The following is a 26,130-nucleotide window of genomic DNA, read 5'->3' as shown; positions in this document are numbered from 1 at the left end:
AGCCCGGCAGCTTCAGCAGTACTGAGAACAGTGGCTGTGTTTGTGGGAGGTGCTTAAATGAAAAGAGCCCAGGCAGCAGGTTTAACAGGTTGTTGCACCCAAACATGAAGTCTGATTCAATACAACCTCGACATACACCCACAGTATACCATCACTAAGCTACATTTTCAGTTCATTCCTCTGTGAATGTTTTAAAAGAAAACTAAAAACAGTAATTTCATTCAGACAAAAGGTGCTGATAAGGTGGGACAGGAGTTTTCCAGACTGCTGTGTCATAATATTTGAAGTCCTGTTTGATTTATTGTTTGATTTTTCTCTAGAAATATATTTCATCAGGAGGCACAAACCTGCAGCTTTGTGATTTCATTAATATAAGACAAACATTTAATATTTCTCAGGTATATTTGAGTCTAACTGGTCCTTGTGCTTCAAATTTAAACACTTTCATTTAGATTTAAAACATCTACAAAAGTCTTGGAGCATTGAATTAAAGATAAAACATGTTTGTAAAAACAGAGAGTAGAAAACATGACGTGACCAACAGCTGAGACAGTGGAAAAACTCACTTCCTTCTAGCTGTCCTTCCTCTTCCCTGCTCACCTGTGACTTCTGTAAACAGGCTGTCCACTTTAATGTCTGTGCCGCCTGGTGGCCAGTACAGGTACTACATCAACCCCAGCCCCTCACCAGACTACAATGTTTTCTTTCATTCTTTCCCCCTGTCCTATCCCACAGTTATGTCTGTCCCATTTGTAACTGAAAATAAAATAAATTCATAATTATAATAAAGGTCAACCAAATGGACCAATATGGCAAGGCCATGATGATCCACTTGGTAAAATAAATCCGCTTGGCATCTTTCTTGGCCTCAAGACAACAATTCTGATGGCTATAGATCCAAACGGGACACAAAAAAAAAAAGATTCACTGATAGGAGGTTAAAAACTTCCTGTGCAGACTTTCTGCATCTGTCTGTGCGCACTCACTCATTTTCTTTTCCTTTCTTTCGTTTCTAGAGAGTATTTTAAATTCAGGGAATTTAAAATAGAAAGTAGCTCGTCCACAGAAGGACTGGTAGCTCCCCTTACGATAAGGGTTCAGATCGCGCGAACAGGTGTGAATGTGAATGTGTGTGTTTAGTTAGTTTGTTTGTTTGCTTGTTTTAATCAATTTTAAATCATGCTTTTTATTTGTTTTTGGTTCTAATGTCTCTGTAAAGCACTTTGAATCACCTTGTTGTTGAATTGTGCTTTACAAATAAATTTGCCTTGCCTTGCCTTCTTTCTGTGCATAACCTACTGTTGAGACGTCAGAGATCAGCTGAATAAGCATATGACACACGAATATGAAACAGTGCTCAAAGACAAGTATCTCTGATAGTGGATATATAGATGTGTTATACATAAGAGACAAATATTGTTCGTTTAATATGTTGGCATCATTACATTTGGCTCAATGCTTAGATACATGTGTAAAAAGAAAATGTACGAGCTGTGAAGACCATTTCTGATAGAATGAAGAGTAGACTGATATATGAAATATTCCTTTATTGGGTGAGAAAATCAGACCATGTCATAACTGCTTTAAGTCATACAGAATAGATATCAGAGCCTTAAACAGGCTGACTTCTGCTAAATGGGTCAAACTGGGCAGAAAGTCTACAAACACATAACATCCTTATAGAATATGATGTAACACTATAGATCAACTTACCTCAGAATATATAAAGCATATCAGAATCAGAATCAGAATCAGAATGGGGTTTATTGCCAGATGTTGAGGTTTACAACATTAGGAAATTGCTGCGGTGCTTCAGTGCAAACAATAAGAATTAAAGTGCTATGTAGAAAGAAAGATATGTGCATGAGATATACATGAGATATATACATGAGAATAAGAATTATGAGTGCTACGTAGAAAGATATATACATGAGTGCAGGTGGTGATCAGTGCCAAACATGAAATGATGCAGTGACACAGCGTAGGGTCATGTGTTAGTGGTGGGGACAGTCATGTGGTTATTGTTCATGTGTCCAACAGCAGAGGGGAAGAAACTGTTCTTATGGCGAGAGGTTCTGGTGCGAATGGACCGGAGCCTCCTGCCTGAGGGGAGCAGGTCAAACAGACTGTGTCCAGGGTGAGAAGGGTCAGCTGAGATCCGGGCTGCACGCCGCAGTGTCCTGGAGGTGTACAGGTCCTGCAGAGATGGGAGTCTGCAGCCAATCACCTTCTCAGCAGAGCGCACAACACGCTGCAGTCTCTGTTTGTCCCTGATAGTGGCTCCAGCGTACCACACGGTGATGGAGGAGGTGAGGATGGACTCGATGATTGCAGTGTAGAATTGCATCATCGTCCGTGTTGGCAGGTTGAATTTCTTCAGCTGCCTCAGGAAGTACATCCTCTGCTGGGCTTTCTTGATGACGGAGGTGATGGTGGGCTCCCACTTCAGGTCCTGGGTGATGGTGGTACCCAGGAAGCGGAATGAGTCCACAGAGGTGATGGGGGTGTCAGTCAGGATGATGGGGGGGAGTGGGGCTGTGTGCTTCCTGAAGTCCACAATAATCTCCACTGTCTTCTGGGCATTCAGCACCAGGTTGTTGTGGCTGCACCAGGTCACCAGACGTTCAACCTCCCTCCTGTAGACAGACTCATCCCCGTCCGAGATGAGCCCAATAACGGTGGTGTCATCTGCAAACTTGATTAGCTTGACAGACTGGTGGGTGGAGGTGCAGCAGTTGGTGTACAGGGAGAAGAGCAGAGGAGAAAGAACACAGCCCTGAGGGGAGCCGGTGCTGATGGTCCGGGAGTCCGAGACATTCTTTCCCAGCCTCACATGCTGCTTCCTGTCCGTCAGGAAGTCAGTGATCCACCGGCAGATGGGATCAGGCACATTCATCTGGGAAAGCTTGCCTCGGAGATGGTCTGGAAGGATGGTGTTGAAGGCAGAGCTGAAGTCCACAAACAGGATCCTGGCGTAGGTTCCTGGGGAGTCCAGATGCTGCAGGATGAAGTGTAGGGCCATGTTGATGGCGTCGTCTACAGACCTGTTGGCTCTATATGCAAACTGCAGGGGGTCCAGGAGGGGGGCCGTGAGGGTCTTGAGATGGGAGAGAACTAGGCGCTCAAATGACTTCATGACCACAGATGTCAGAGCCACGGGTCTGTAGTCATTTAGTCCAGTGATCCTAGGTTTCTTGGGGATAGGGATTATGGTAGAGGACTTGAAGCAGGCAGGCACATGACATGCCTCCAGCGAGGAGTTGAAGATGCCAGAAAACACTGGGGCCAGCTCGTTTGCACAGTGTCTGAGGGTGGCAGGAGACACACCGTCTGGGCCGGGAGCTTTCCGAGCATTCAGACTCCTAAACTGCTTCCTCACATCTGCTTCATGAATATGAAGAGTTGTGGTCGGAGGAGGTGGTGTGAAATCCTCTTTTGTGTGGGGTGAGGAGGCGGGTGTTGCAGGTGAACAGTTTGAAGGTGGTGATGGCTCTATGGAGGGGGGAGAGGTGGGGGAATGAGTGTCCAAAGTGCCTCTATTGTTGGGGTCGTTGGAGGTGTGAAGGCTGCCTGATGGCTCGTCAAAACGACAGTAGAAGTCGTTAAGGGTGTTGGCTAAGAGCAAGTCATCAGCGGAGTGGGGGGTTTTAGGCTTGTAGTTTGTGATATTCCTAAAACCTTTCCACACAGAGGCCGAGTCATTCTCTGAGATCTGCTGCTGCATCTTCTCAGAGTGCTGATGTTTGGCAATGTCCACTTCTTTAGTGAACCTGTACTTGGCCTCTCTGTAGCAGTCCCTGTCTCCGCTTCTGAACGCCTTTCTCTTTTCCAGCCACAGCTTTTTGAGTTTAGGAGTAAACCAGGGTTTGTCATTGTTATAACTCACCCTGGTGCGTGATGGCACAATGCTGTCCTCGCAGAAGTGGATATAGGAGGTGACAGTGTCCGTAAACTCGTCCAAGCTGTTAGAAGCAGCCTTCATTGTGTCCCAGTCTGTGGTCTCCATACACGTGCGAAGCTCCTCCACAGCCTCGTTGCTCCACAGTTTTTTGGTCCTCACGACAGGTTTGGAGAGCTTCAGCCTCTGTCTGTACGTGGGGATTAGGTGGATCATGACGTGGTCAGAAAGTCCGAGTGAAGCGCGGGGCACCGCACGATAGGCCCCGCTGATCGTGCTGTAGCAGTGGTCCAATGTCCTCTCCTCTCTGGTCGGGCATTTAATATACTGCTTGTATTTCGGAAGCTCATGGCTCAGATTGGCTTTGTTAAAGTCCCCAAGAGCAATGATGAGAGAGTCCGGGTATGTCCGCTCCATGTGGAGAATCTGCTCTGCGAGTGCGCACTGAGCTGCTTGCGCATCCGCGTCTGGCGGGATGTAAACAGCGGCCAGGATGAATGAAGCAAACTCCCGCGGAGAATAAAACGGTTTGCAGTGAATAAAAAAAAGATATTCCAGAGAGGGAGAGCAGTGCTGAGCAATCACTGTTACATCTGTGCACCAGCCACTATTGATGTAGAAGCAGACCCTCCACCTTTGGTTTTACCGGAGAGAGCGGCCTGCCGGTCCGCGCGCAGCAGATGAAAGCCCTCCAGCTTGAGCGCGCAGTCCGGGATGTCCTCACTGAGCCACGACTCCGTAAAACATAAGACACAGGAGGAGGCAAAGTCTCTGTTCATGCTTCTCATCAGGGCCAGTTCGTCTATCTTATTCCCGAGTGAGCGTACATTGGAAAGGAAGATCCCAGGAAGGGCCGTTCTCAGTCCGCGTCTCCTCAAACGCACGAGTACGCCGGCTCGCTTACCTCTCTTTCGACGTCTCACTTTCCTGATCAGAGTCTGCAGTAAATCTGCCGCAGATGCGACAAATATTGGAAATAAATCCACAGGCGTTGTAGTCCTGCAGTTAAGGAGCTCTTCTCTGGTGTAAGAGTATCCAGAGGAGTGCCCAGACACAGAAGAAATGCACAAAAATAAAACAAAAGTAACGCACTGAAGCACCAGGGCATCCATACGCGGCGCCATCTTGATTAGAAAAAAAATATAAACAATTACAGCAATATGATGCAACAAACACAGCAGTACTACTAATCCAAAATACTCAAAGCTTCATAGAACTGGAACAAACATTTATTTTTAGCTCCATTCTGCTGGTGATACATAATTTAGGTTTCTGGACATTAAACTTGTTGCTGCCTTTCATAGTGTTTAACTTGAAGGCCCTGAGTACTTTCTCCCACACTGAAAACACTGGGAGGATAAAATTATTTGAACATTACCTAATAAGACTGATTCTGGACAGACAATTAGTTATTTTAAACTTTTCTAGCAGTCCTTCACAAACAGGGGACAGTCTGTCTATTCTCTCCATCTGTCAGCTGTTGCTGTGAGAAATAAAAGAGTTCACACTGAGATCAGTCTCTTCATCAACCTCACAGTCACAGGTGAGTTTGTCACCCACAAAAAAACAACATTGTCTCATTTACAATTCAGTTAAAATGTTCTCCACTTATCACGTTAAAATATACATAATGAATAAGTTTAAATTCATTGACAGTCCCTCTGCTCACTTCTAGTTTGAGTATGAAGGGTGAAGTCGTAGCATGCTGCTAACACAGAGGCTAACAGAGCATCTGTGGACCGTCAGCAGCCAAAAAGTTTTCTAACTTAAAAATGTCATTTAAATGTTTCCACACTTTACTAAACCTTTGTCAAACTGTTTTTTATGAACTTTTACCTGCACACACACACACACACACACACACACACACACACACACACACACACACACACACATGTTGGTTCGCTGCTTTTTTGGTGTTTGAAGGCTTCTTCTCTGACAGCTGATTTTTCTTCTGCAGGTGAAACGCATGAAAATATGCTGGAGAGACACATCATGGAAAGAGAAGATGGAAGTGGAAACATGTTTGACATGCAACAGGCTGGAGATCCACCTGTCCTCATGTTTGCTGGTGTTACTGCCATTATCGTCCTCATCATTGTTCCTGCATTTCTTTTGTTTGTGCTGCTCCTTAAAATCATAAGAAGCAAAAAACTAGCCATTCCTCTTAATCAGGAAGCTACTGGTCTGAAATGTAACAATGATATTTACTTTCTTGCAACATCAATTCATTTTAGTACATTTACCAAGTAATCCAAACTAAAAGAAAAATGCTAAAAATAGGTTTAGACTTTGTTGGGATCTTACAAAAAAGCAACCATGAAGTAAAGGAGATTTTCCATGAAACAGAAATGGCTGATTCTGGGTCAGAAGTCATCACCAATGATGATCCAGACTTCAGGATTAAAAAGGCACAGTTTTAATGATAAAATGATTGCTGAAGATGTGCCGCTGGCCTTGAAGATGAAAAGAGTTGAACTCGGGATACATTTCAAGTTGCTGAGTTAAATAGCAAAATTTTTATTAACTAAAAAAATGAGCTTTTAAAAATGTGTAGTTTGAGTTTCTCCTTTTCCTCTTTAACTTCATTTCCCATAGTGAACATCTGAGCTTCAGCCCTTTGCACTGTTTCCTCGCCTTCTTTGAACTTTCGCGGTTTCTGTTCTCGCACACCCTCTGCATAAATAATTTGATTGGGTGAGCAGCATCGTGTGGGATGACTTATAATGCATGCGAGTGATCTGTGTTTTCGGCCAGATTAAAATATATGGGAATAAGAACTGTATGTATGAGAAAAGGTCTGCAGAATGATCGGTAATAGATTTGGCTGCAGATCCAGTCCGTGGTTTGCATATTGGTGATGTGGCATTAGATTTAAAAACAAAAAATGCTAAGTGGATAAACATGAATTCAAACCTCCACACAGGTTTATGTTAAAGGTAAAAACAGATTTGTTTGAAGGTTGATGTGGGATAAAAGGAGCTGTATCAGCTCTGCAAGCAGAAAACTGAACAGAACCTTAGTCTTGTTTGACATTCTTAGTCTCCAGAACATCTTAGTCTAGATGTTTATGTTATTTCTTATTTGTATTAATTTCAGAACCACATCCTTACTTGCCAGCGAGAGTGTGTGTTCAATGTGGGCTCGTGGTAAATAAAGTTCTTCCACTCTGACATCATTCCCGTCTGTGACGTTATTACCAGGGAACAGTACAGAATCACATTTCAGAGAAAGTGGTCCAGGGCGTCCGCTATAACCGCAGAGTTTTCATTTCAGTGGCAGATCTCACACATGCTGCTCACGGCTGTAAAACTGAAAATGAGGTTTAGTGATCAGAAAACTAAAAAGAAACTGATTATGAAAGTTTCACGCTGACTTGAGAACTGACACGACTGACAAACACTCAAGAATATCGTTACACAACACGGTGACAGATCTCTCTGACTTTATGAAGATCATTTGGAGACATTTCACTTTTGTGTTGAAACCACAAAATAAATTCTTTGATTTGGATTTAGTGTTTCACTTTAAAATTCCACTTTACTGAAATTTTATGAACGACACCAATCCACTCTGTGTCAGCTGCTTTATGTTCACACTGAGGTGACCATATTCTGCATGATTGAACTTCCTCCTGCACTCTTTGTGTTTCCCTGCAGTAACAGATTAAGAACGAATCACCTTTTTTTCCTTCCTCAGTAAAAAAAAGACTTCTAGATGGTGTGTGACAGATTTTATGATGATGATGATGTTTGAATATTTGTGTCTTCTATGATGATACTGGTTGTCGCTCAAGTTGCTCTTCTGCCACCTGGAGGCTTGAAAGTGTTAAAGCATCAATCTGCAGCTCAGTGAAAGTGACATCAGAATAACCAGCACAGCCAAAGAATCCCGAACAAACTGAAGTGTTTGCAGTACAGCTGCAGTGCTGATGGGCAGCAGTGGTTTTTGATATGGGCGACATGGGCGGTCGCCCAGGGTGGCATCGTGGTTGCTTGCTGCTGAAGTCAATTTAAACTTTATTGTCATCTCCACTACGTACAGTCCATACGACGACGAGACGACGAGGCTTACAGTTTGATGATTTAAAGTCTCACACACAACCTGTCGAAAGGGGAGGGGGGCTGCTGCTTCCAAATAGAGCACATTTCATTCATAATGTTGTAAATCCAAGCCCATTATGTATTCATGATTTGAATCCTGGGTTGTGTGAAATCCCAGAAATAAACCCTAGACAAAGTGAATCTGTGAACTAAGGTGTAGGTCTATTAGGTTATGATCCTCGGGTTGTGAGGTGGGTGTTCATACTGGAGGGCAAAATTAAAACAGACGGACAAGAAAAGTTCAAAGCCATCAGGAGCTCAGTTTAGAAAAAAGAAAAAAGAAGAGGAAGAGAAACGAGCAAAAGATACAGGTAAGCAGATGGGTCACTGGATAATGGCAGGTCATCCTGAAACAATCAGAATCAGAATACTTTATTAATCCCTAAGGAAATAATGTGGGTTACAGTTGCTCCAAGAAGAAATGGTAAAAATAGTAACAGTAACAGACTAAACTCCAAACAATACATTATGTTACAGATTTTACACATTTAAGAAATAGCACTAATATGTAGAGATCACTCAATTATATATATCAAGGATTAACAGAGGTGATTATAATTATAATTATAATATAATAATTATATAACTATCAAGAAAATTGTCAAGAATATTCCAGAGTAGAAAAGAGCGCGTGTAAAAAGGGTGTAACTTTTGCAGTGTTTACAGTGTGTTAGATGGAGGAGTTGTACAGGGAGATGGCCACAGGCAGGAAAGATTTCCTGTGTCGTTCAGTGGTGCTTTTTGGTAATTTCACCCTCTCACTGAACGAGCTCCTGTGACTGACCAGCATATCATGGAGTGGGCGGGAGGTGTTATATATGTTATATATTGTATATATGTTATACAACATTATCTTTATCTTGGACAACATCTGCCTCTCAGGCACCACCCTAACAGAGTCCAGCTCCATCCCCACAACATTACTGACCTTGTGGATCAGGTTATTTAGTCTGTTTGCATCTGTCAGTGCCAGAGGGAGAGTTCGCCCAGGGCGCCAAACAGGCTAGGACCGCCACTTCTGATGGGTCACATTTCACTTCCCCTCAAAGTGAGAAATCAGATTCAAGCACTGGTGTAGTTTGAGTACTTTCACACAAAAAGTTAAAGCTGTTGTGTTGATATTTAAAGTGCTTTGATTATTTTTGGATAACAAGAGAACAGCTCTGAAGGAAAAAAGCACATCAACAGAAACTGACTTCATATAATTCAGTTTTTTGAGCAGCTGAAAGTAGCTACAAGCTAAATCCTCTTTTGTCTAAACACATCACTTCCTGCATCTGTTACAAATTAAAAGCCTTTGTATGAACACTTCGATTGGATGTCTGACATAGGGTTTTATTGTGACGCACTTACAGGAACTTGCAGTAGGAGCATGAGATGAAATAGAAATGCCATGCAGTGTATATAAAGGTTTAAAGTTACAGAGATTCACGTAAAGATGATCGTGAATCCTTTTGATTCTATTAAAAAGCTTCTGTGATGGTTTTAATATGACTGATTATTGATTAATGATCAGGTTTGTTGTTGATCAGCTGTCAGACGCGAAGCCTGCCAGATGTTTATTTGAGTAACGTGACCTTCTTCGTTATTACGCACGTGTTTCTGACCCCACCCACAGACTGTTTTTGTTCGTCCTCATGACACAAACAGTCGCCAGAGCGCGAAGTTGAGAACAAACCCACCTGTCATGACACTCGGGAGTTTTGTTTTCAAATCAAACTTCGACATCGTTCGGATTAGAATTAGGATAAAGAGATAAGGGATGTTCTGTTCCCAGGAAATCTCACCAGCCTTGGATATTTAGCGAGCTTGAAGAGTCGGGTCAGCAGAACAATGAGGCGGAAATGTCTGTGCTGGGCTCACCGTGACTGCAGGTGAGCGTTAACTCGTTTTGACTCCATCAGTGTCATACAGGAGCTTTCTTCATATTTATCATATGAACGCGACTGTAAGTGGACCTCGTGGCCTCACTGCACAAAAACAGTTACTGACACGAAGTGGTTGAATGTGTTTTTTTTTCTCTTTTTTTCTTTTTGTCTGTTGGCTGTTTGTCTGTGTCTGTTTGTGCATGCTCACATAAAAAGTGGGTGTTTTGCTTTCCCCTCTCTCCGCCCGTAACACACTATTTGGGCGCCGCCTGAATCAGAGTGAGGACAGCTTACATATAAATCAGACATGAGACCAGCAGCAGCTATGAACACTCAGTGCGCCAATTATTTCAGATGTGAATAAATAAGAGCGGGAACTTTAATTTGGATCTGCTGCTCCGTGCGTTCAGGTCTGACGCTGATCAAGAATGAAAGAAACCTGGACTGGATCCCTTTAGTCTCTGTCTCTTACTGAAGTTATCGGTGATAAAGATCCTCTACATGTAACTGAATACTTCCCTGAGCTGCATTCTAGCAGCTGCAGTTCCAGACTTGAAGGCATCAGGACCAAATATGGGTGCCAAAACGAATTAATAGATAATTAATGAGAACATCAATGGACATTTAATTATTTATATATTTGTTTCATTAAATCATAATCAACTAAAGCAGATTTATTTCACCTGAAAATGATTTTTTTTCTGTTCTGATGGGGGAAGGGAGAAGAATTCAGTTGAGCTTCCTGTTAATCCACTGGTGAACTGTCACATTTATAAGTCTAAAAAGGAAATCGGAAATCAAAGTTTTTGGGGGTTTTCTATTGATTTGTTGACTTTTTTCTGTCTGAAATGTCATACATTCTTCATTGCATTTTTAAAGTGCGGATTATATATGGTTCTACTTTCCGGTGTGACTGTAACTTTAAATAGTTTCGTTTTTAAAGTGGCCCACCCTCCCTAAAAAGGCTGGTCTGGAATGTGAGCTGCTTCTTTCTGTTTAGGTCAGGGCTGCTATAATCTTCTCTCCTCTGGCTTGTCACATATGGCTTTTGTCAGATTTCTCCTGTTTTTGTCACTAATTTCTGTGTCTGCAGGTAAGTCAAACAGTTTTTTCCTTGCTTATTCTTTCTGTAACTAAAGGCAGTTTTATAAATGAGCGAGTTCTGTTCGTGTCTCAATGTTCCATTCAATTTACGTAAAAAGGTTATTGGCACCCAGTCTAAAGGTGATAAACTCACTCTCGCTTAACAGGTGAAATCTCACTACTAGGTTGTGACCCCTTTGTGACAACGGGATGGTCAAAAGACTTCTTTTTTTTTTTAATCCGGCTAATCACGCATTCCTAGTCGGAAGACGAGATTTGTGGAATGAGTCATCAGGAAACTAGGAATGAGTCATGGAATGAGGTTCGGCTGATTGCAAATGACAAAGGAATTTAACTTTCTCTTTTCGTAATTGGTTAAAATAAATAAATAAATAAATCATTGATATAAAATGGGTTATAGATCACATGCATTACTTTTAACTGCAAACTTTAAATGTGATTATTTTCTTCATTGAGCTGTGAGGAAAAAATAATAGTAATTCTTGAAGACTTTTAGAAAGGATAGAGGATAAAGGGACTGAGAATCAACTATGACAGCATCAGAATTCACAAGTGCACTTTTGGGTAAATATATAATAATTAGCAAACATCCACACAGTTGTAGTTGGCATGACTGGTTATCATGTGTCAGGCTTGCTTCTTATTATAGAAAGAAACTTTCAATAGATGATTAGGTTAGATAGATTTTTACTGTGTGTTTTGACGTTTTCTTAATATTTAATTAATTCAAGTGTGTAAAGCTGTAATAAAAAACTAAACCACGCTTTTGTTCTGTATCCTTCCTCCACTGTCTACCTCGTTGATGGTTGTCCCTGTTACGTTGCTCGCTCAGAGATAACAGTATACATGTTTGGATGGAGAGAAACAGTTGGATTACTGCAAAAAGAATAATCATACTTTAACTATAGTTTACATTTTTTAAAAAGTGTAAGTAAATCAAATCCAACTAAAAGCAATACTTTGAAAAGTTTCCATTCCTTGAGAACACCACAGCATTGGGAAACTCAATATTACAAGTGATGTTGAAAACAAGGAGAGGACAATTCTTGGAAATCAAAGGGAGTTTGGTCTTAGTCTCCACTTGGGTTTTGCTATGATGACAGAAGACAAACGGAGAAAAAAAGAGGAAATGCAGACACACCTGTGTAGGTTTGGTCACATAGATGGATCAGAAGACCACGTGTGGTTTTTATTACCCAGTTACCAAGTTTTGTCAATCAATTACATTTTCAGTTAAAGTTTGCCAAATGTTGCCATTTGAAACAAGTGTATAAAAATAATATATATTCTAAAACTGTCATATTATATATGCTTGTTGTTGTCTCTAATACAATATAATAAAACTAAAGCCCCATTTGGGCCTACCACCTCTGCTCTGCTTTACTAGCTGAAAAGCAACCAAATATAGAGGGTAAGAGTGGACAGAATCGCAAAGATGGATTTTAAATATGCTCTCTGAATCTATACTGATATAGTGCATCTCAAACGACTGTGCTACTATATCTATAAAGCTGGTTGCTGATTTTCAGGGTCTGTGTAAAGTCTTGACTGTAAAACATTTCAAAGTAATGTGGTCGTGTAATCGCATTACACTATTCAATAATCAAATAAGTTACTGAACGAAATTCAGTAACTACATTAAAGTTAAGGACATTTTGAGCATTCTATCTTTATCTAATCTTTCAGTACATAGCATGGTCTAGATTTAAATTCTCTTCATTCCCATTCTCTTGTTCTTCTTTTTTTTAAAACATAAAGTGAACTTTTTAAATCATGCACAGAAAACCTGATATGGTTACAGCGCTGAATGCAGAGAGGAGATGTTTTCACGCCTGATATTGGTGAAATTTTCCTTCAAACTTTGTTTGGTCAACTGTGGTTTGTTTAAAAATATTAAATGTCCTGTTTTAATGTCAGTTTCATGCATTAAAAATGTCTTTGCAATAAGAAAATTGATCGTTCTTTTCTTCAGCTCTTCAGCAGAATATGCAGGCGACGCTCGGAGCAGACGTCACTCTCCAGTGTCAGATTACTACAGATGAAAGAATCTCAGTGCTAAAGTGGAGCAGACCTGACCTGAACACAGACGGCTACGTCTACTTCTACAGGAACAAACGCTCCTATGAAAATTACCAACATCCATCTTTTCATGGCCGAGTGAAGCTGAAGCACCCAGAGATGAAGGATGGAGACGTTTCTGTGATTCTGAAGAAGGTCACGTTTAATGACACTGGGATGTATGAGTGTCACGTAGCTGTGAGGAACCCTGTGAGCAGTAAAAGAGTTCACACTGAGATCAGTCACTTCATTGAGCTCACAGTCACAGGTGAGTTTGTCATGCCAACAGCAAATGGAGTGCGTCCATAATGTCGTAGTTAGCATGTTCACTTAGCAAGTTCAAGCCCAGGTGACACAAAACCTTTGGGCTATAGTCAGCAAAAACATATGTGTGTTTAGTGTCACATGTCAGATAAAACATGCTGAGCTGCTCACTCTGTTGCGAGTAGCTTTAATACAGAAAATGACATGCACTGAGCTAGCAGTTCTTACTACTGTATATCAAGGGTAAAGTCGCAGCATGCTGCTAACATAGATGCTTTCGGTCAACAGCCAAACACATTTTATGTAACTTGACATCTCCTTAACTGCAGCTGACTGAAGCTGTTCTCCTGCTAGCTTTACCTGCTGAACACGTTAAAGCTCACATCTGAGGGTTTCTTCTCTGACAGCTAATCTTTGCTCTGCAGGTGAAGTGCATGAAAACATGTTGGAGAAGCACATCAAGGAAGGAGAAGATGCTGATGGAAACAGTGAGGTTGAACAGGTTGAAGCACAGACTATCCTGATTGTTGCTGCTGTTGCTGCTGTTGCTGCTGTCATTGCTGTTGCTGCAGCTGTTGGTTTGTTAGTGTTGCTTCTTAAGAGAAATAAGAAGCAGCGTCTAACATCCTACTGAGGAAGAATCAGTCCTGCTGATTACAAATAACCGCCATAAGGATTTAAATATATTTAATTTAAAGTGAAAATGATAAGATCACAAACTGTTTGTTTATTAGATGATAATTTGTAACCATTAAAACGATTAAACACTGTCCTCACATATCTATCATAAAATATCTTCATAACTACATTTATAATTATTAATACTAGTTAAATATATACACCTAGAGAACAAATCTTGCTTATTGAAGCTAATCTGTGCATTCAAAGCAGTGGTAGGAAACTTTGCGTGCACACCTTTGCATGTATGGAATGACACATGGATATTTGTGCTTGCAGGTGCACTGCAAACATTTTATGTACTGCATATACATGGACACATTAGAATTACTAACATAACTGAAATGTATGTGTTTAGACTTTGAACCATCTGGAGTACCAAGAAAATCCATGCAAAAAGGCCACAGGCAAGATTTAAACCAGGAATATTCTTATTGTGAGGCTAATCACACCAAATTATAATAATAAAAGTTATAATAACAACTGGAATAACAACAAAAAAAAATCCCGATGGCACGTTGTGAAGGAAGGAGGGTGTGGGCAACCAAAATGAATGCTCTGCCCATGAAAGTATGGAGGTTGAGGAGGGAGAGAGACCGACCATCGAGACTGTGTTTGTGGGTGCAGCAGGTTAGACTGGTACTGTGGGACCAGGCCATTGAGGGATTTGTAAGTGGGGGAAGAAAAACTTGTAGTGTGTAACTTTAGTGGATGCCGATGGAAATGTGAGGGTGGGGGGTGATGTGTTGTTAAGACCGTTGTAAAATGTCAGAAAAGGTCAAATTTGACCCAAACTGAAAGTAAAGGGTTGAGCAAAGATTAAACGCTGACACTTCAGTAACTACATTTATCAAGTACACCACACTGAAGACCATCTCTGCTGTCCATTTATGTCAAATCAAGTAAAGTTTTAGACATTGCGGGTGATAATTTTGAAACTACCTCACTTCCTCTGTCACATGATGTCAGACATTTTATCTTCACACTCTTTTATTTTAGCAGTGTTACATTTTGAGAAAACAAAAAAAAAAAAAAGGAGAAAGACTGAAAAGATGTTTGCTGATGCTTTAGCAACATTTACCTCAAGACTGTAGGGAAAAAAAATGAAAGTCTACTGAGGCCGGTAAAGGTTCTACACCTCTGCAAAGGTGGTGGTATGGTGAATACATCAGTCAGTTACTGAGGCCTTCATATCCTCAACTCAGCTACAAATAGCCATTTTTTACTAATACCTACTTCGACTCTGCTCTGCTTGGTTTTGGTCATTTGCTTTTATAATCGAGTGCCACCTGACATGCATGCAGGCGTGAAAGTGATGCAGCCGAACATAAGGATGTCAAGGTGATATACTGATTGTTCTGTGGCTGTCCTTTCCCTCATTGCTGGCTTTTAACAGTGGCTAGTCAGCAACACTGACTAGCCATCAATAATGTCACATTTTTGGATCGCCACACTTAGTTCACTCATAAAGTACCAGGTACTACAAGGTAATGGCAAACCCTAAAAAACTGAGTCAAGCTGAGCCGACCTGACCTGAGTAGGTACTAATAGAAAAGGGCTAAAAGTGTTGAGTGGAGGGAGGGAGGGGAACAAAAAACTGGAAACTGCTCAGTGAATTAACATCCATTCAGTTTACTTTTTCTAATCAAAAGCAGAAGTAATATAGCATGTCTTTTTTAGCTTGGGTGTGAAGGAGGTTTCTCTCCACTTCAACCAAGTGCTGCTGATCTGATCTTTGGAGCCCTTAGTTTAGTGTTTTTATTATTAGGTGTTGTGAGCTGAGACTAAACAGATCTTACTGACCTGAATTACTTCTGAATACGCATCAATACTTTACATTCATGTGTATGTGTTTGCATTTTGCTGAACGTTTGATGAATTTTTACCTCTCGCGCTTATTTATACCACACAGTCTGATCTGCACACATAGAATATCAACGCATATGTAAAGAAGCCAATGACTTTAAAACACTTGGTGTTTTTTATATAAGCTGATTTTTTTTTTTTTAACTGTGATTTTTACATATTATACATACACATACATTTACATATTTGAATAAAATACAGTTTTACAGTTTTCTGTTTGTTTTTTTTGACAGGCTTATTATTAATTTATCATCAAAATGGCAAGAATAATAACAATAAATAATAATGAATTATTATTTTTAATAATGGCATAGTGGTGGTGGTGTTATTGATATTATCATTATTATTAGATTCATTAAATGTATTCCTTTTGATTTTTGCTCTCCATTTGTGGATATTTAATTAAAATGAGCTCGACATCCCTCCTTGATACACACGTCACATACTCACAACAAAAATCCTTAAGAAGAAACTGAAACTATGATTATTCAGATCATTTTGATTATAGGGATGTTGAGTTTCTGATAACTCCTTGTTTTTGTGTTGTATGTCATCAGTGTGTTTATTTCGAGTTTGATTGTTCAGTTTGCCGTGAACCATTATTATGCAAATTATCATGAGTACAATGTACAATGTTTCTCTACACTGCAAAATCAAGTGTTACTTAGCATTACTAAACTGTGAAGTTTTTGTCCTCTGGTCAACTGCTGCTTTGAAAAACAAGTATACTGAGCACCAGATGGTTTTATTTTCCGCTATTATCTGCACACCGCATAATAAATAAATCATTAAATTGTGTAAAGGAGTGCCGTTTGTGGAATTCAAATATTTGAAATAAGAATATTTATTATACTGCAGAGACAATACTGACACACGTTTGCTGAGTGTCCAACCAAATGTTAACAATAAGTGAGGGAAAATTGTTCCTCCATTCAACGAGTAAAGGTGAATATTAGGGAGGGAGGCTTTTTTTTTCTACCTCGGCTTTTAGATTTTCAGATTTGTTTTGTTTTTTGTACAAAAATAAGCAACTTAAATAAAATATGTTTACAAGAATAACATATTTTAAAGAGGTGGAAAAGGTTGTGTTCATGTTAAAAAAGAACAGCACTTCGTTTTAAACTAACATCACTGTTTTAGTGAACCATACAGTCCAGATGGGTTTTAGGTAGTTACCCATTTATTTATGTAATACCCTAAAATTTGTACAGCACCCATTCTCATTTATCTGTACCTACGGGCAGCAGGTGGTTCAAGCCCAGTCTCTTTCTTTGAAGAGCTTTTTGTGAAATTATTAACCCCCCCACCTCCACCCCCCGCAAAATATTATGAAATTACAACATCATTTAATATAACTAAAGCTTCAAACAGGTTAAAAATAAGGTGGTAATGAACTTTCTGTTAAAGCAGGTTCACTGCTTTAGGCTCTGTGTGCACATAAAGAGATATTCTGCAAGCGATGATCAAATGGTGATTAAAAAACAAAAAATATAACGGTAAAATTAATCAAGTTAACCTGAGTACACTCTCAGTGCTCCGTTTATTTCTAAGGTGACAGCTGCAAATTGAAACTCTGAATATTTAAACAGGATCAATTTAAACATTAAAGCGTACAGAGGAGAGCTGTATTGGTAATCTTGCATAATGGACATCTTCCCGGTGGGACGACCTATTTTTGGGCCGATGGGTCAATTGAAGGACCGCTGCAAATCGCCTGTAAAGCAGCCCAGTCGTTCATTTTCAATACTGACATTGTATTGTAGTGAAATCTCTGAACGCAGCACCCTCCCCTACAGAGTTTAATGTAGAAGAAATAGTGAAACTATGGATGTGACAAGCTGATACACACACACAAAAAAATAAATGCAGCAAAATGTGTCAAATTAATGACATGATAATTTGCTGTTGCTGCAGCTCCACCACCGTCAAGTAACCAGCAACACCCAATAACCACCTGTTAGCACCAGCTGTGGAGAAACACAGAAGTGAAGACACAAAGGAAGGTGAAAATAACATGGTAAGAAAATAATGGTGAGACATAATTAGGAATGGAGAGATTCAAGAATTCAAGTAAAATAACTGGCTACTTTGATCATCAGCCACCACTAATATCTAAAGTTTACCATATAATCAATTAAAATTGTCACATGCTGCCATGCAGTGCTGCTAAGATGTCCTAACCTAACTACAACTGTACCAACCTAATTAAAACCCATTATATATCTATCTAGCTGTGTATATATATATATATATATATATATATATATATATATATATATACACATACACACGTATGTAAATATAATGTAGCAATAATCAAATGAGATGTAAACGTTTATAGGGTGTCTGTATCACTGTATCAGTAAAGGCCCCTATAGGTACCCCCCTCTGACGGAAGTGATCCCCCTCCCCCTTTGTTTCCTTTCTTTAAATGGAAAAGCCAGTGAGGTGTTGCATGCATGCATGGGTGGTCTTTGAAGCTTACACCCACACACTAAACAAATGCGAGCCCTCTTTACTCATTTCTACTTAGACCACTGTCAGTTCGAAGGCACGAGATGACAGCACCTTTGTGATCCTATCAAAACAAAAGTGAAGGCAACAAACGCAAAGACTAATAGAAATAAATATTGTTTGAAAAAACACTTCTTATATCAAACAGTGTAACTGATGAATTGACTGTTGTTGTTGTTTTCTTGTTTTTTTTTGTTTTTGTTTTTGTTTTGTTTTTTTTTGGGGGGGGGGGGTCAGTAAATTCAGTATATCAATGGTCAGTATATTTAATGGAGGCATGGAAAAAAATTTACCTTCATATACAGAGATTTAAAATATATGTCTGAAATATTCAGCTTTTTAATTCTCCTTATTTTTGTTCCCCAGGTAGCTTCAGAAGTATAGAAATATTAACACATTTTCACTCTGCAAACAAGGGAGCATGTTAAAGGCCCACATCACCCTGTGTGACAGGCAGTTGCACAAAGCTAATTCTTTCATAGGGATGAAAATTTGTCCCATTCACTTGGACACCAGGATCATTTTCTACTTGGGATTCCTTCTGTGTCAAAATAATGCTCTAATAGACTCAGAGTTTAACACTCTTAAATTCAGAAAGCTGTAAACTGGAACAAGATGATTGGTATGTTAAAACATCTTAAACAAGTGGTCAGGTAAGATGATCTCTTAGGAATAATTTTACATAAAGTTCCCAAACAACTAGCATGATGTAAAAAATCACACGGCCTTCGTGGCCTTTTCTAGAAAGGGCATAGTCACTTTCCAAGATGCAATGGTCTCTCCTGTCACTTGGAGGAGTTTGACAGCTGGCAGTCAAATTTGATTACCAGCTGAAATTCCTTGTGGGGATCACAATGTTATCCTTGAACCCAAACATGGCCAGTCACTGACAGAATAGTTAGGTGGAGCTGACTATCCCATCCTTTTAGTGCTGTAAAGATGTAAATTTTCATCAGGTCATTCGAAAACTAAAATTGTCAAGGTTTCAGTGTGAAACTAAGAAGTTGGACCACACTGCCATGTGAATCAGAGAGATTTATTTCACTGTGCAAAGGTAATTTGGTGACACCACAGAATAAATGGTTTTTATCTTTTTTATATGTATTCTTCATTGACTCACAGTTTGCACTGAAACTTTGTGAATCAGGTTTTTGTTTGTTTTTTTACTTTGTTCTGGCAAATGCTTAATAGTAAAGGGGAAGCTTGTAAGAAGCTGTGTAAAAGGCATGCTATAGCTAACTTTCCCTTTCTTTTGCCTTTCAGAATAATACTCATTTCCTTTAAACCACTCCCTTCATCTCAACATAAGGTTTCAGTTGACTGAAAAATAAAACTTTTTGTTTAGTTGGCAGGCACTTCAGTGTAATCTGTTGTCACACATGGCTTTTCTCAGGGTCCTCCTGGGTTTCTTCCTAATTGCTGAATCAACAGGTGAGTGAAACAAAATTTGTTAATATTTTTATTCTTTACAACTAAAGGCTGACAAGAAAAAACTTTTATTTATATGAATGAGAGGGAGACTGGCGTAACAGGGAAGCTGCATGAAACAGAGGTAAAAAGTAACCAAAAGTCTAAAGACTGGAACAAAGTAATGGACGGTGAAAAAGAGCAATGAAGAAGAGAGTGCAGGCAGGGTTTCAGGGGTGACTTGTGAAAGAACGGTAGCAGCAGGAGTGAGATGATAGTTCTACAAGATGGTTGTGAGACCTGCTTTGATGAACGGCTTAGAGCTGGTTCCACGAAAAGGCAGGAGGCTGAACTGAAGATGCTAAGGTTTGATTTGGAGTGAACAGGATTGACATAATTAGAATGACTATATCAGAGGTTTGGAGACAAAGTCAGAGAGGCAAGTTTGAAATGCAATGGCATAGTCCTCTTAGGAGTTGAGATGACAGACACCCCAACCCCACTGTGCAGTGCCCCCAAACTGCAAAAAAACAACAACAAACAAACAAAACAAAAAAAACACAGGAGCGATAATTAGCATGTTAAATGTTAAGCTTTCTGAAATTCATTCATGCGATTTCATGAACTGGAGACAAATGTGAGATTTGATCATTTCAGTTATCACTTACATTGTATAAACAGCAGCTACACGTATTAAAGTAACAGTAGAGCGAGATAAACTTCATACTTACCGATTGTTCTCTTTCCTTCAGCTCTGCAGCAGGATGTGCAGGTGAAGTTTGGAGCAGACGTCACTCTTCAGTGTCACATTTCCACAGATGAAATAATCTCAGTGCTGAAGTGGAGCAGAGCTGACCTGAACACAGACGGCTACGTCTACTTCTACAGGAACAAACGATTCTATGAAAACTACCAACATCCATCTTTTCATGGCCGAGTGAAGCTGAGGGACCCAGAGATGAAGGATGGAGACGTTTCTGTGATCCTGAAGAACGTCACGTTTAATGACACTGGGATGTATGAGTGTCATGTAGCTGTGAGGAACCCTGTGAGAAATAAAAGAGTTCACACTGAGATCAGTCACTTCATTGAGCTCACAGTCACAGGTGAGTTTGTCATGCCAACAGCAAATGGAGTGCGTCCATAATGTCGTAGTTAGCATGTTCACTTAGCAAGTTCAAGCCCAGGTGACACAAAACCTTTGGGCTTTAGTCAGCAAAAACATATGTGTGTTTAGTGTCACATGTCAGATAAAACATGCTGAGCTGCTCACTCTGTTGCGAGTAGCTTTAATACAGAAAATGACATGCACTGAGCTAGCAGTTCTTACTACTGTATATCAAGGGTAAAGTCGTAGCATGCTGCTAACATAGATGCTTTCGGTCAACAGCCAAACACATTTTATGTAACTTGACATCTCCTTAACTGCAGCTGACTGAAGCTGTTCTCCTGCTAGCTTTACCTGCTGAACACGTTAAAGCTCACATCTGAGGGTTTCTTCTCTGACAGCTAATCTTTGCTCTGCAGGTGAAGTGCATGAAAACATGTTGGAGAAGCACATCAAGGAAGGAGAAGATGCTGATGGAAACACTGAGGTTGAACAGGTTGAAGCACAGACTATCCTGATTGTTGCTGCTGTTGCTGCTGTCATTGCTGTTGCTGCAGCTGTTGGTTTGTTAGTGTTGCTTCTTAAGAGAAATAAGAAGCAGCATCACATCCTACTGAGGAAGAATCAGTCCTGCTGATTACAAATAACCGCCATAAGGATTTAAATATATTTAATTTAAAGTGAAAATGATAAGATCACAAACTGTTTGTTTATTAGATGATAATTTGTAACCATTACAACGATTAAATACTGTCCTCACATATCTATCATAAAAATGCCCTCATAACTACATTTATAATTATTAATACTAGTTAAATATATACACCTAGAGAACAAATCTTGCTTATTGAAGCTAATCTGTGCATTCAAAGCAGTGGTAGGAAACTTTGCGTGCACACCTTTGCATGTATGGAATGACACATGGATATTTGTGCTTGCAGGTGCACTGCAAACATTTTATCTACTGCATATACATGGACACATTAGAATTACTAACATAACTGAAATGTATGTGTTTAGACTTTGAACCATCTGGAGTACCAAGAAAATCCATGCAAAAAGGCCACAGGCAAGATTTAAACCAGGAATATTCTTATTGTGAGGCTAATCACACCAAATTATAATAATAAAAGTTATAATAACAACTGGAATAACAACAAAAAAAATCCCAATGGCACGTTGTGAAGGAAGGAGGGTGTGGGCAACCAAAATGAATGCTCTGCCCATGAAAGTATGGAGGTTGAGGAGGGAGAGAGACCGACCATCGAGACTGTGTTTGTGGGTGCAGCAGGTTAGACTGGTACTGTGGGACCAGGCCATTGAGGGATTTGTAAGTGGGGGAAGAAAAACTTGTAGTGTGTAACTTTAGTGGATGCCGATGGAAATGTGAGGGTGGGGGGTGATGTGTTGTTAAGACTGTTGTAAAATGTCAGAAAAGGTCAAATTTGACCCAAACTGAAAGTAAAGGGTTGAGGAAAGATTAAACGCTGACACTTCAGTAACTACATTTATCAAGTACACCACACTGAAGACCATCTCTGCTGTCCATTTATGTCAAATCAAGTAAAGTTTTAGACATTGCGGGTGATAATTTTGAAACTACCTCACTTCCTCTGTCACATGATGTCAGACATTTTATCTTCACACTCTTTTATTTTAGCAGTGTTACATTTTGAGAAAACAAAAAAACAAAGGAGAAAGACTGAAAAGATGTTTGCTGATGATTTAGCAACATTTACCTCAAAAATGTAGGAAAAAAAAAGTCTACTGAGGCTGATAAAGGTTCTACACCTCTGCAAAGGTGGTGGTATGGTGAATACATCAGTCAGTTACTGAGGCCTTCATATCCTCAACTCAGCTACAAATAGCCATTTTTTACTAATACCTACTTCGACTCTGCTCTGCTTGGTTTTGGTCATTTGCTTTTATAATCGAGTGCCACCTGACATGCATGCAGGCGTGAAAGTGATGCAGCCGAACATAAGGATGTCAAGGTGATATACTGATTGTTCTGTGGCTGTCCTTTCCCTCATTGCTGGCTTTTAACAGTGGCTAGTCAGCAACACTGACTAGCCATCAATAATGTCACATTTTTGGATCGCCACACTTAGTTCACTCATAAAGTACCAGGTACTACAAGGTAATGGCAAACCCTAAAAAACTGAGTCAAGCTGAGCCAACCTGACCTGAGTAGGTACTAATAGAAAAGGGCTAAAAGTGTTGAGTGGAGGGAGGGAGGGGAACAAAAAACTGGAAACTGCTCAGTGAATTAACATCCATTCAGTTTACTTTTTCTAATCAAAAGCAGAAGTAATATAGCATGTCTTTTTTAGCTTGGGTGTGAAGGAGGTTTCTCTCCACTTCAACCAAGTGCTGCTGATCTGATCTTTGGAGCCCTTAGTTTAGTGTTTTTATTATTAGGTGTTGTGAGCTGAGACTAAACAGATCTTACTGACCTGAATTACTTCTGAATACGCATCAATACTTTACATTCATGTGTATGTGTTTGCATTTTGCTGAACGTTTGATGAATTTTTACCTCTCGCGCTTATTTATACCACACAGTCTGATCTGCACACATAGAATATCAACGCATATGTAAAGAAGCCAATGACTTTAAAACACTTGGTGTTTTTTATATAAGCTGATTTTTTTTTTTAACTGTGATTTTTACATATTATACATACACATACATTTACATATTTGAATAAAATACAGTTTTACACAGTTTTTTTTAGGAGAGGCTTGACAGGCTTATTATTAATTTATTATCAAAATGATAATAATAATAATAAATAATAATGAATTATTATTTTTAATAATAATAATGGCATAGTGGTGGTGGTGTTATTGATATTATCATTATTATTAGATTCATTAAATGTATTCCTTTTGATTTTTGCTCTCCATTTGTGGATATTTAATTAAAATGAGCTCGACATCCCTCCTTGATACACACTTCACATACTCACAACAAAAATCCTTAAGAAGAAACTGAAACTATGATTATTCAGATCATTTTGATTATAGGGATGTTGAGTTTCTGATAACTCCTTGTTTTTGTGTTGTATGTCATCAGTGTGTTTATTTCGAGTTTGATTGTTCAGTTTGCCGTGAACCATTATTATGCAAATTATCATGAGTACAATGTACAATGTTTCTCTACACTGCAAAATCAAGTGTTACTTAGCATTACTAAACTGTGAAGTTTTTGTCCTCTGGTCAACTGCTGCTTTGAAAAGCATGTATACTGAGCACCAGATGGTTTTATTTTCTGCTATTATCTGCACACCGCATAATAAATAAATCATTAAATTGTGTAAAGGAGTGCCGTTTGTGGAATTCAAATATTTGAAATAAGAATATTTATTATACTGCAGAGACAATACTGACACACGTTTGCTGAGTGTCCAACCAAATGTTAACAATAAGTGAGGGGAAATTGTTCCTCCATTCAACGAGTAAAGGTGAATATTAGGGAGGGAGGCTTTTTTTTTCTACCTCGGCTTTTAGATTTTCAGATTTGTTTTGTTTTTTGTACAAAAATAAGCAACTTGAATAAAATATGTTTACAAGAATAACATATTTTAAAGAGGTGGAAAAGGTTGTGTTCATGTTAAAAAAGAACAGCACTTCGTTTTAAACTAACATCACTGTTTTAGTGAACCATACAGTCCAGATGGGTTTTAGGTAGTTACCCATTTATTTATGTAATACCCTAAAATTTGTACAGCACCCATTCTCATTTATCTGTACCTACGGGCAGCAGGTGGTTCAAACCCAGTCTCTTTCTTTGAAGAGCTTTTTGTGAAATTATTAACCCCCCGCAAAATATTATGAAATTACAACATCATTTAATATAACTAAAGCTTCAAACAGGTTAAAAATAAGGTGGTAATGAACTTACCACCTTTAAACAGAAAGTTAAAGCACCTTTAAACCTGCTTTAACTTTCTGTTAAAGCAGGTTCACTGCTTTAGGCTCTGTGTGCACATAAAGAGATATTCTGCAAGCGATGATCAAATGGTGATTAAAAAACAAAAAATATAACGGTAAAATTAATCAAGTTAACCTGAGTACACTCTCAGTGCTCCGTTTATTTCTAAGGTGACAGCTGCAAATTGAAACTCTGAATATTTAAACAGGATCAATTTAAACATTAAAGCGTACAGAGGAGAGCTGTATTGGTAATCTGGCATAATGGACATCTTCCCGGTGGGACGACCTATTTTTGGGCCGATGGGTCAATTGAAGGGCCGCTGCAAATCGCCTGTAAAGCAGCCCAGTCGTTCATTTTCAATACTGACATTGTATTGTAGTGAAATCTCTGAACGCAGCACCCTCCCCTACAGAGTTTAATGTAGAAGAAATAGTGAAACTATGGATGTGACAAGCTGATACACACACACAAAAAAATAAATGCAGCAAAATGTGTCAAATTAATGACATGATAATTTGCTGTTGCTGCAGCTCCACCACCGTCAAGTAACCAGCAACACCCAATAACCACCTGTTAGCACCAGCTGTGGAGAAACACAGAAGTGAAGACACAAAGGAAGGTGAAAGTAACATGGTAAGAAAATAATGGTGAGACATAATTAGGAAGGGAGAGATTCAAGAATTCAAGTAAAATAACTGGCTACTTTGAGCATCAGCCACCACTAATATCTAAAGTTTACCATATAATCAATTAAAATTGTCACATGCTGCCATGCAGTGCTGCTAAGATGTCCTAACCTAACTACAACTGTACCAACCTAATTAAAACCCATTATATATCTATCTAGCTGTATATATATATATATATATATATATATATATATATATATATATATATATATATATATATATATATATATATATACACATACATACACACGTATGTAAATATAATGTAGCAATAATCAAATGAGATGTAAACGTTTATAGGGTGTCTGTATCACTGTATCAGTAAAGGCCCCTATAGGTACCCCCCTCTGACGGAAGTGATCCCCCTCCCCCCTTTGTTTCCTTTCTTTAAATGTCAGGCACTAAAAGCTAGTGAGGTGTTGCATGCATGCATGGGTGGTCTTTGAAGCTTACACCCACACACTAAACAAATGCGAGCCCTCTTTACTCATTTCTACTTAGACCACTGTCAGTTCGAAGGCACGAGATGACAGCACCTTTGTGATCCTATCAAAATAAAAGTGAAGGCAACAAACGCAAAGACTAATAGAAATAAATATTGTTTGAAAAAACACTTCTTATATCAAACAGTGT

General features: G+C 39.3%; 2 protein-coding genes across 2 annotated transcripts in view; one reads left to right on the top strand and one right to left on the bottom strand.

The window, feature by feature from the left end:
- Positions 1–26,130, bottom strand: part of LOC146578878 (Fc receptor-like protein 5) — a 209,377-nt gene that overhangs the window by 24,778 nt on the left and 158,469 nt on the right. The window lies entirely within an intron of this gene.
- LOC146578888 (uncharacterized) lies at positions 10,827–24,169 on the top strand. The gene is made up of 4 exons (XM_085269162.1): positions 10,827–10,962; positions 12,946–13,299; positions 20,513–20,866; positions 21,288–24,169. Exons 1-4 carry the CDS (start codon positions 10,911–10,913, stop codon positions 21,503–21,505), a joined length of 978 nt encoding a protein of 325 aa, XP_085125288.1. The 5' UTR covers positions 10,827–10,910; the 3' UTR covers positions 21,506–24,169.

Source organism: Mchenga conophoros, linkage group LG3, assembly GCF_057382185.1.
Source record: "Mchenga conophoros isolate Kocher_MC1m ecotype Shallow Benthic linkage group LG3, M_conophoros_male_GT1.1, whole genome shotgun sequence".
NCBI classification, from domain to species: domain Eukaryota; kingdom Metazoa; phylum Chordata; class Actinopteri; order Cichliformes; family Cichlidae; genus Mchenga; species Mchenga conophoros.
This window is presented reverse-complemented; position numbering and strand designations above follow the sequence as displayed.